The sequence below is a fragment of the Catharus ustulatus genome, chromosome 2, assembly GCF_009819885.2.
Source record: "Catharus ustulatus isolate bCatUst1 chromosome 2, bCatUst1.pri.v2, whole genome shotgun sequence".
NCBI lineage: Eukaryota > Metazoa > Chordata > Aves > Passeriformes > Turdidae > Catharus > Catharus ustulatus.
Genome location: NC_046222.1, coordinates 46,104,044 through 46,116,132, shown reverse-complemented (window position 1 = coordinate 46,116,132; position 12,089 = coordinate 46,104,044). Strand labels below are relative to the sequence as shown.

The 12,089-nt window shown below is 38.5% G+C and overlaps 1 protein-coding gene across 5 annotated transcripts in view; it reads right to left on the bottom strand.

Annotated features, from left to right (window-relative positions):
* Window positions 1-625: 625 nt before the first annotated feature.
* Window positions 626-12,089, bottom strand: part of ELMOD1 (ELMO domain containing 1) — a 41,473-nt gene continuing 30,009 nt past the window's right edge. For 4 of the 5 annotated variants that reach the window (XM_033053576.2, XM_033053573.2, XM_033053575.2 and 1 more), the window contains exons 6-12: window positions 11,511-11,640; window positions 8,342-8,475; window positions 7,039-7,107; window positions 6,727-6,750; window positions 4,660-4,710; window positions 3,015-3,148; window positions 626-2,196 (exon numbers count right to left, since the gene is read on the bottom strand). In XM_033053576.2, the coding sequence (XP_032909467.1) occupies window positions 2,024-2,196; window positions 3,015-3,148; window positions 4,660-4,710; window positions 6,727-6,750; window positions 7,039-7,107; window positions 8,342-8,475; window positions 11,511-11,640 (715 nt within the window). In that variant the 3' untranslated portion in view covers window positions 626-2,023. The remainder of the gene's footprint in view (window positions 2,197-3,014; window positions 3,149-4,659; window positions 4,711-6,726; window positions 6,751-7,038; window positions 7,108-8,341; window positions 8,476-11,510; window positions 11,641-12,089) is intronic. The other variant, XM_033053578.2, reaches the window with a different exon arrangement.

Genomic DNA, 12,089 nt, shown 5'->3' with positions numbered 1-12,089 from the left:
TTCCTGCAAGACAGGAAAAATAATCAACTGAACCAGTTAGATTATAGTGATACAATCTGACACAGAGCCAGATGACATTTTCTGATTCTGATTTTGTTTGAAGTTGACACCTTGAGACAAGGCATAACTGAGAGGATCAGAGCAGTAAGAAGGTGGCAGAAACCTTCCCTCCCTCCCCTGCAACTCCATGAACTCCATTGCAGAGTATTAAAAATAAACCAGTGTAACCTAATAATTTGCTGAAGGTATTTAAGTCAGAGTGGGGCAAGGAAAGAAAGAGAGAGCCTAAAATTTGAAACAATTAAAACTGTTACTAGAAACCTATTTTAGAAGCTTCAAGAGTCACACAAAAAAGTCCTTGAGAGCTAAGGGCTATAAATAACCACTTTCCAAAATCAACGGAATTAAGTTAAGCATGCATACTTTTTATTCCTTGTATTCTCATGCAAAATATGCAAATGTTAATATTTCCATATTTCCAAATTCATTGGAGAAGACTAATTATTGCAACACCCACAAAATTCTGCTGATTAACTCCATAAGTGCAAGATTCCAGCTGTGTAGAGAAGTCCCAACCCCACTCAGATTACATTTTATGAAAGAAATCAGACAGCTCAAACCCAAGGAGTTTCCTAGGAAGTTGAAGTACTCCCATTTCTTTATTTTAATTTTTGTTAAATAAAGTGATGGCCCAAGCAGTAACTAAAATAATATAAAGCACCTTATCTTTAGAAGTTGTGATCACACTTCAGCCTTGGGAATACAACAGAGCTGTTACAACCCATTTTACCTGATCCATTAAGTAAAACATCTTTCCTCTGTATTACTCAAAAATGAAACCCACAGTGCTTCAGTTTAGAATGATGTATAATTTATTCATATAATTCACAAGTAGTTGGACACTACTCAATTTAATCTCCATATGCAAGTGATTTACACAAACATATAATACTAAAATTGATTGCTTAGAAGGTAAAAAATACCATGGGTATGAAATGCCATGGTAGATGTTGTTCAGTATACTACACAATCTTAGTGTCAAACACTTTTATTCATTTATGGTTTTAGAAAAAAGGCAGTTTGCCATTTTAATTTTTTTTTAATAAATAGTCTGGGAAACACAAGTAGTTTTAGAACAAATCAATTATTCTAATCAATTATTTCTCCCAGCTTTTAGGAACTGAATTAACAACCAAAGCAACACTTTCAGTAGTTCAAAGAAAAGAAATAAATATTTGCTCCCCTGAATTTACCAAGCACCACATGACCAAATCGTGTTGCCTTCCAATGTGTGACACAAAACACTAACCTCTGTATATCCATGCTTCAGCATGGTGGTGTTGGTGACAACAGCCTGATGTTATAATTTTTGGCCCCTGCCAGTATCTGTTAGTTGTGAATGTGTTCACAGTTCACTGTGTTAGCATCACCAGACCATTTGGTATTCATGCATTTGATTGTAATTCTGCATAAACTCTTCTCACTGAAACGTGTATCTCATAAGCCTCATTAATTTTGCATTAAGCATATAATGGTTGCATGGAGAAAATTGGACTTTAATGTGTTTGTCTGCATTAGATTAAATTACATTATCTTCTAGATGAGGTCCAAACATATATTTTGCTTGAAATGCCAGTAGTTATCTTAAAACATACCAAGAAGTTAAAAAGCTTTCACAATACAAGATCCAGCTACTTATTCCACATATACAAAAACACTGCTAGAGAAATACAATTCAATTGTCAATGCTGAATTATGCGTAAAGTCTAAAAAAATAGAAAAAACTCTGATATCTGGACATCAATTCAGAAGGTAACACTGCATAATGAGGCAATATGAGCACCCATTTAAAATGAAAAATCCCCAACAAGAGAAGCAGAAGGGGATCATGTGACAAAAATAGATGAACACTGCGCCAAAAACATGCACACGATTGCCATGGTCGTTCAGTATGCTAGTGATGGTCTAACAGTGAGCTAAACCAAGAGTGAGACGGTGCTTCCAAATTAAATCAACTGAGTAACTACATGTTGATTAAACTTTCTGAGGCAGCAAAATGAGGACACAGAGCCATCTCTGGGTTCTGGAGCTGTCTCAAGATTCGCTTGTAAAATTTCTCTCTGACGCGATTGAATTCCATTATGTCCAGTGGATCCTCATCAATCCAGAATTTGTGGAATTCATGCATTAAGTAGCCTACAAAATAATAAAAAGGAAGAAGAGGTAGATATATCATGTAAAGATGACATATAAAATGAGGAACTAGCCTGGAATTAATAATTATTATTTGCACAGAGAATCCTGGTTGCTGAGATTTGACACCACTGTGCAGGAACGAGACTACAGCTATTCTGGACAATGCCATAATTGTATGAATATTACACATACTGGCAGAATTTCTCACAATAAACACAAGAAGTACCTTTGACATATGGAACCACAAATTGAAACATAAAACTAGGGAGTATAAAAACAGGAAAAGATGCTGCAGGTGCTTATTATCAGTTCCTCGCCTACACATTGAAAAATATTAGAAGTGTTACTCCCACTGAGCAAAGATGAACAGCAAGCTTCTGCTGCAGAAGGGATGCTCAAATACAGGGGAAAGAGCTGTGAAAGCATTATTTTGGTGGGGGAGCTGCAACTTTGCTAAAGGATGGGGAGTAACACTAGAATGTACATGCAAGTATCACATCACATTTGGATTTAAAGATTCAGACACTCCTTAAAGTACATTTTCTTTCTTACTATTATTCAAAAAACAGGAAAGTCACTTGTTAAGGTGCTTACTGCATTTTTTTTGGTTTGTGTTTCTTTGTTCTTTTACACCTAGGTTTGGTAGTGGTCTCCATCACAGCTAAGAGACAAATCCAAGCATCCCAGACAGGAAAGTACAGTCTCTGTGCTGTGTCAGAAGACTTCATTTCCTTTTTTAAACTATTTGCAGTACTCTGTTAGCAGAGTACCAATGATGCATTTCCACCCCTTGCCCCGTGCTCACACCCAGCACTTACAGAAGGTCTGCTGAAAGTGAGTGAGCGTTGGTGCTTCGGGAGCGACGTTGTAGAAATGGGTCTTCAGAGCCCCACTCACCAGCAGGTTGTAGGCAAGGTCTGTTATGTTAATGCCCACGATAGCAAAAGAGTAGCTGGAAGGAAAAGCAGCAACTTGGGTTGAGAGTTCACCTTCCTTCGTCACATTTTAAGGAACACTGATGACTCTGATGTTGCAGATTTTGTGTGTTACTGAGATGTATTAATTCTCTCCTTTGTGAGTTTCCAAGCTGTGTGTGGGGTGCAAAGCAAGGAAAACATTTATTCTGCATGCTTTGTATGCTTCTGCATTTTCCCTTGGGAAATATATGGCTGCAGTAAAAACGGGAGTTTCATCACTGCGCCAGCCTTTCCAGTGGAACAGTTGTGATTAATTCCTACGAAATAAGAACAAGCACAGACGTCCCCGTGCTCCTGCACTCGCCTCTGAAACAGGGCAAGGACTCCACACGGTGGCCACGGCTGCAGGGTGGCTCCTCATTTGTTATTTTTAGCTGCTGGAGTCCCCACTGGAACTCATTACCCATAGTTAGGAACATCAGGTTTCAACAACCTGTCCTGTAAAGACATTATGGCTAAAAAGCTTGTGAAAAAGATCCAGTTGAGTCACTTCTGATTTCTCCCTAAAAGAGAACTGGAGACAAAGGCCAGAAAACAGGCAAAAAACCTAACCAGAGCATGCAGGAAACAGAAACAAGAAAATCAGACTCATTAAGCAAACTCTGTCCAGCTAAGAGGTACCAACAAGTGAAGTACATTTAAGCACAAAAAAAATCAGCAACTGGAAGCCAATTTGTGAGGCTGGTGCTTAAGGAACTTGACATTTCTAGCAGTGACTATTTCCCAAGAAAGCACATAAAGTCTCACATGGACATCTAGTGATAAAAGCAGGCATGTTTGGATATTCAGTAATTGGATTTTTTTCTCAGCTAAAGACAGCTGTCTTCTCTAGACTGTCCTGGGTATTTTTTCAACTACCTCTATCAAGCAACCCAAAATATGTTCTTTTTCTTTAACCATTTGTTTTTTCTTTTTGCATTTCAGGACAAAAAAACCAAACCAGAAGTCCAGAAGTTAACTTCAGCATGAGGCCTAATGGCAAGTTTCACAGAAAAATTAAATATGGGCAGCAAAATCTTGTATTACAGATTTTAGATACATTCAGAAGGAACATCCTGTTCCATTCTCATGAATAATTGTTGTACCAAACCCACTGTTAAAGTAGAAAAAACCCTCAGTACCACTGCTTTGCTTTTATATTTTCCTAAAAGCAGTTCTGAACCTGGCTTTGACAGCAAGAAGTGAGACTTGATCATGTCATGTGCTAAGAAGAACTAAAGAGATATTAATCACCACACTATATATAGGATACAGAGAAAGTTTCTCCTTGCTACAAAATTTTTTGGTTATTTTTTTTTTTTTTTGAATGTAACTTGAACTGTTGCTCCTGTAATCTTTGATCAAAACCAAGGTGTGGCCAAGACAGTAGATGTACATATGCTCACAGAAGTTCCCTTCAAAAAATAACTAGGAGACACCTTTTCTCCTTCTGCATCATCGTTACCTGCTGTGTTTGTAGCAAATTAAAAAAGGTCTTTAAACTTACCCAATTGCCTTATCAAACTTTTTCTTCTCCCATTCAGCTTTGCTAAGTTGGCTGAGGAAGAAAAAATAATTAAAATCCAAGCATTGCTAACTGACAAATATTTTTCTTTAACTTCTCTGATTTTATTACATTGACTTAACTATTTTACCTTCTTTTACATGTCTAACCCCATTAAACACGGCTTGTAGCTGAATGGATTGATATAAACAGACTTGAAAAGAGTAACAGAGCATTGCCAGCAAACACATCTCACCATTACAAAATGCACCTAATGTCAATGTTCTCAGCAAAAGCCCATTGTTTTCCTAATTGACCACAAAGGTGATCCATTTCAGTTAAGCTCAATCTGTACAAGAAGTTGAAATTACATTTAATTAATCAAAGATGGTTTTAGCTTTTTTCTGTTTTCAGAGATATATGGGATACTCATCACTGGAGGCATGACTCACCTGAAGCAGCAAACATGAAAATACTCCTCTGACAGTAAGTTTTTATGACTGGCCAAATTAGAAATCATTAGCAACCAAAGTATAAGGAACAGTGTTTCCTATTATTTGGCACAATAATGTAGTGCTTTTCAAGGACACAGAAGACGCATCTCTTAAATTAAAATTAGTTAGGGAACAGATTGATTTTAAACTAAATTTCAGCTCTTCAATTATTTAAAAGAGCTGTGTGATCCAACCAGTCAGCCAACATCCCACTAACCAGGTTTGAGCCTACTGAAATGAGCATGTTTAGCAGAAATCATTGCCTTCATTTATAACCAGCTAAAGGCAGGCATGGAACTGACCCTAACCAGGGGGATACAACCTTGACACGGCTGTGAGAGTTTTGCCTCAGTAAGGCAAATCAGAGTTTGCAAGCTTTAGATCCCAGAGTAAAGACAGCTGTGTGTGAAAGCACTGCTCTCAGACTATTCTTGAACTTCAGTAAGTATATATTAAACTAAAAGCAATTCCCTGAGCTTCATGTAAATACAGTATATAAAAATTGTTGTCATTAATTACTCAAGATGCAAATAGGTTCATACTCATCGTGATCTGAGGGTTTCTGGCTGGCATGCATAAGGACAAAACTCCAGTTCCTAAATAGCTTTGCATACAGCAATACACTACTCTTTGCTCATCCTCTAAAGTCTGAACCATCTTTTTAGGCAGTGGCATAACACCAGTTAGAAAACCCCAGGCAAAGACTGAATACTAAAGGTGGCACACATAGGATGTGGGCAAATGAAACAGTTCAACTGAGAAAATCCATTGATCACGATCCCATCAGCAAACAGCACAGCTGCTAAACAACCGCATCAGGAAGATCACCATAGGCACCACCTGCAGTATCCGTCTTCTGCTGAATGCTCTGTCAAGGCATGGAAATTGCACATGCTCACACAGCACTCCAAGACTGCCCTTGGTAATCAAACATGCAAACGAAGAACACCAATGTGTTCCAAGGGCTTTTTGTCACAGAATCACCATTAGAAACTCAACCAAAAAACTCCCAAAACCCTGAGGAGATCAAAAGCTTCAGGATTTAGGTATGAACCAGTTTTATGGGTATCTAACATTACTGGCAGAAGAAAAATGTCTTTTAAGGCCATTGATTTCTATGTAACTGGCTAAGAGGTCTCTACCCTCCAATAATTATGGAGTCTATTATTGACAAACTACCTACAACACAGATTATGACATTGGAAGGCATCTGATCTCTCAACAGTCAGGACATTGGATAGCCAGATTGGAACCATCACTAGTCAAGGTAGACAGAGCGTGTGACTACAAATAAAGGGGCTTTTCAGCTCTGCTAACAAATATTTGGCCTCGAATACTTGTGATTATCAAATCAGTCACTTTAACTACATCAAGCAAGGTGGATTTTAATTTTTTATATATAAGCATGTTTATATATACCCAGTATTCCACCCCCCAGTTTGGATTCACTCTAAAGAAAAGAATATGGATCTCTTGGTGTTACAACAAAGACTTCTAGTAATAATACAGCAAATTGCAGTTTGATCTTTATTTACATGTCATGTCTCAGAAAACTTAGAAAAAAGAAAAAAAATACCTTAGTTCCTTCTTAGTGACTTCCCTTTATTATGAAAAAACACAAAGAAATTAAAAGAAATGTAAATAAAAATACAAAAATCACTTGAAATCAGAAGTGAAGACATTTAACACTAAATGCAACTATATCCAAGATTCAGAATACAAGTTTGCCTCTTGCATCTGATGAACTTTCAGGATCAGTACTTTAAAACAGGCAGCATGTGGCAAAACCCAAGGATATGCCCAACAAAGAGAAAAAAACCAGCCCTCTTTCTCAAAGAGAGCCAGCAGAGTGCCCTCCCAAGTTATTCTTTCTGGTCTCAAACATTACCTGTATTTAGGGTGAAGAGAATCAGTGAGAACTTGCTGAGCTATCTCAGTGTCCCATTCAGCAAAATACCTGCAGACATATATGTTTAGGGTGAATTGTTAAAAAAAAAAAAACAACAAAAAAAGCATCTGAAGTCATACTAAGCTGTCTATACACACCTTTTTAAAACTCAGTGCATGTGTTACACAGTAGGAGTAGCATCTGATGTATTAAACTCATTAAACTGCCACTGAGACCCCCAAACTGAAAGATTAAAGCAGCCTCCAAGTACAAGTGCACTCCTGTAGGAGTTTAGTGAATGTGCATTGCCAGATTCTCCTTCCTACCCATCCTACAGAAAATCAGTTGTTTATGACTAGAGCATGTCGGGTGCTGAGCTCAAGAGAAAGCAGTTCAAGCTTCTTGATCTGGCAGATTCATTAAGCAAGATAAGAGTCATCACAGAAGACTAAGAAATTAAATACATGGTAGGGATTAGTTTCAAATAGAAGTTCAAAGCCAGAGTCAAGAGTCCAGATCCTCAACTGAGATTTACTAGGGAACAACATACGGACAGAGGATGATTTATGTCCTTCAATCTGTAAAAGCAGAAAATACTTTTTTCCACCTTGTAAGGAGAAATTATTTTACCAATTGTTTGTAAGTTATGTAACTGCATGCAGCAAATACAAAGGCTGGAGAAAATAACAGGCATTAGTCGATTCCCAAATTATAAAGCACAAATATGGCATTAACAGCTGGTGTGCGTGAGTTGGAAGGAAAAAGTGATGTAAACTCACTGCTTAATTTTGAGTATAGACTGAAATTGAAGTAGTAGTCCAACTACCTAAGTCTGCCATCAGCGGCAGCATATCAAGTGTTTTGCTTAGGAATTCAGCATGAAATTCCCAAAGACAGCAGCTGAGCAGTAACATAAACCTGCCACCTACATAATTCCTGGGCATTTTGTTTAAGGACATCTATATACTGGTGAAAATATACTTTAGGCATTCTTTCTGGTAGAAAGTGCTAACTTACTGTGTTACAGGGAAACTAAAAAAAGGGCTTAGCAACTGGCATTACAAGCTTGAATTAGGAATTATATTACAATCAGAATTAGGAATACTAACTGAAAGAAAGCAGACCTCTTTGAGAAGAGAAACACTCCAAAAATTAGGCTAGCAAATAAATTCTTTTATTTGCTTACTATGAAATCCCTAGCACTTTGATAAATCATTTCCACAGGTTTGCTAGAATCTGCAAGTAATGCTGCTTTTCTTGACTTCAGACACACGTAAACCCATCTGCAGAGGGACATACTTACACCAAGTTATATAAGCCCAAGAGACCCATTCCTCTAAAGTCTGTTTTAGGATCGTCACCTTGGAAACCAATTTCACACCATTGCTTCGAAATCCGAGCCTTCAGTGGTGAATTCGGCTTCAAGCATTTCCACAACTAGGAAGATTACAGGTAAAACATAATTAGGTTTCCACACAGTACAGTTTTGGGGTTTTTGTTTCCCTTTTTAAACCAAGCTAAGTTCTGATCACTGAAGAGATGACTGCAATAACATCACTGCATTGCCATCCCAGCAACCCAAACACAAAATCAAACGAGGTTCCTCTGGATGTGTGTCTGTAGGGGGAAATCCCAAACCACTCCAAAATATTGCAGACATTTCAGCCCTACAAGGCCCTTCTGACCTCATCACAGCTGCTCTGACATCTCACACAAGGACTTGTTTTGCTCATGTTTTCTGCATCAAGGTGGTGTCTGCCTCCATAAGCACAGAGACAGGAATGGGCTGGAATTTGGTTGTAAATCACAGACAGAGCAGCAGAGCAGCTTTGAGTCCCTGAGGCTCTACAGCAATCTTTTCTCTGGCATCTTTTGCAAGTCTCTGGAAAGGTTATAAATCAAGAGAGCTGACTTGGCTACCACAGTGTTGAAACGCAAATTGGAGAACATTAAAAAAAAATCCATACAAGGATAGCCTGTGCACCATCATATTTAACAAAGGGAAGAATCATTCATTGATCTCACATAAAGAAATGTCTGAAGTGATTTAACAAGCCAGATCGTCAGTTGGAATAAATCCATTTAACTGCACTGGTCCAGCAACTTTAGTGCCTAAATATCATGTTGCTATGCACCTAAAAGCAGCCTAAATTGACATATAAGAAATACATACCTTTATGCACACCTCATGTGCCATATCACAAACTCAGCCTTTCTGAAGTGTATATTAAGAAATCAGAATTTAGAATGTGTATTATGCAGCAACCATGAGCTGGTGAGTACACCCTCAAGAAAATCACCGAGACAAAGCCTACCCAAGCGAAAGAGCTGTATGCTCATTTCCCAAAGAAACAGAAATTGTTTTAATTTTAGCAATTCCAACTGCATTTAAAATTAAGTGCCCTGGGAAGCTTAAAACTTTAATGATTTCACTTTGTAATGACTGCATAAAGCATCATTGTTTAAACCAATGCTCCTCCATCAACACTAAATACAGTATTAATCATTAGTCCAATCACATTAAGTTAATCTTTCTCTCATTCATAAAGTGCTCTCCTGGTAAACATGAATAAATGATAGCCATTAGGAACCTGAATTACCCATTGCAGAGATCACTTAGCAGAGTGTCTAGAAGAAATGAAACCAACCAGCCTATCCTTCCACCGTGAGGACTGGAAAACGAATTAAATCCTTGGACATATTTCCACCTGACATTTGCAACTGTAGAACATCTGCTGTAAACAAGTGCTAATTCTTGGGTGAAAATTATACTTTTTTTCAACATTATGAGTTTGCATAATGTTGCATAAACTGTACTGTTTAATCTCTCCTCAAACAAATGTTGTTTTCATCCTGCTTTTATGCTCATGCAATTCTGTTTCTAAAGCCATTTACATGACTACACATCACTGCTGACATGATTCTCAGGACTTTTCCATCACAGGCTGGATGGCAGGGGGAGACTACAGACAGCTCCTTGGTCCCTCTCAGCTATGATCCCAGACCCTGCTCGTTCTCTAGGCAATGTAGGTACCCAGGGTATTTAGGGATGCTTTCCTGAAGCCAAAACCCTTTTTAATCTGCAGTGAGGTGCCTGGCATTTTCAGGGACCAGCGCTGTAGGCTGCCACCTGGATCTCTCACCAGACACAGGCTTCCTCAGTGGGTAAGTCTGTGTGTGCCTTTAGTTAAAACTCACTCTATTCCCATAAATTTGTGCATCTGGCTGCACAGGGGCAGGACTCAAGCAGGAGGAGTCCAGGTGCCCAAGTCTACCTGATGGTTAGAACACTCATTCAGGGCAGTTCTGGATTTGGACCATTCCTTGGTGAGACTCCCACCTGCCAGCAGCAGCAAACCTTAAAGGCAGCTTTCCAGACACCAACAGGAATCCTGATCATCTGAGACATTTTTAGAAGTAGCTACTTGCATCTGACAGTGCTTGTATAATATGCTTACTGGGATTTTTGGAAGATCAGGTAACTGTGGTAAAATGCTCTCTCTCTCCCTGTAACTTGTACAAAGCTTTGCACTGCAAGCTGCAGCATGGAAGACGTCTTCATCATCGTCTGGTATTGTTAAAGTTTTCAGCACTTTTGTCTTAAATTGAAAAACAAAAACCCCCACAACCAAACAGGTAGTACATTTTTATAAGAGCTCTGAAAATTCTCTAAGAAGGAATTTGGTTTGTAGCCAATAAACTCACTGTCACTTATTCTACATTTCTTGGCATTTCTCCAAAGCATCTTGCAATAGCTATGGTTAAAACCAGGATCAGGACCAGGGCTTGCTATTAAACTGTTTTCCAGAACCATTATTCTTTTCACAATTTCTTTCTAATATAAGAACTCTATCTCTTCCTCTTCTTATAGCTTCAAGATAGAAAAATACTTTTATTATCTGCCCCAGTGCAAGGTTTTCTTGAAAGCATGAAGGAAGTAAAATCCAATTGGTATGGCTTTCATAACTCTGCATGTATTATCTAAAGAATAGTTTCATTTTGTTTTCACTTGAAAATACATTTGGTAACTATAAACGTGTAAGTCATCAACTCCCACTCTTCCATTCCACACAACAAAAAACAGGTGTTTGCCATTGGTACACATAGACGTTGCCCTCAAAAATACAAGAAATTGAAGAAATAAATTTGTAATTTGGTTAATAGAGAAAAATACTCTTCTTGTGTTGGAGAAAGGTGTACTGAGGTAGGACATAAAGCTACCTTTCCAGAGCTCACTGCAGATAACAGCTCTGTGCATTATCCAGTGCCTAGATATTGTCCAGCCCAGGGAAATGCATTTATCAAGCAGGTGTTACACCCAGACCAGATTATAATGCTGTATAGTCCTATCTTAAAACAGGTACACGATGGAGGAAGGTGACAACAGCTCTTGATGTTTCAGAGGCTCATGAAGCAGGCTTGGGAGCTGACATGAATGAAGGATGCCCTCGAAGCACCTCCTCAGCACTTACCTTCAGCAGCATTTCCTCATGTTGTGGATTCTCTGAATCGTACGGCTCCCGGCGCAGCTTCTCGACCTCTGCAATGAGATTTCTGTACCCCACGATCTGCAGCAGGCATGCCTGAAGAGACACTCCCAACCTGAGGGTGGGGGCAGCAACACATTCCAACTCAATCATTATAGCCATGAAACAGCACTGCCATGCACGCACACAGCTAATACACCTGACTAGTGATACATCCATGAATTGATAGTCTAACACTTCAGTTGCAACAGAAAAATTTCCAAGAGATCAATATTAGATTAAACAAGGCATTGTGAAAGGCGTAATCTCATTTAGTGCCTTCCTTAGATGATAATATTTGGGATTTTTTTAAAACCATGAACTGTGATTTTTCATACTGAAATCCCATTATAACTATACACAGCAGCATTGAAGGCCTATAACAAGCACATTACTGAATCTTTCTCCTCGTTCCAATGACAGCTTCTCAAACAATTCCCTGGGATCAGAGATGAGAACTTGAAAAAGGTTGAGGGGGGAAAGAAAACTCAGCAAAAAGCTAAATATAATTGTTTTGCTTCTGTG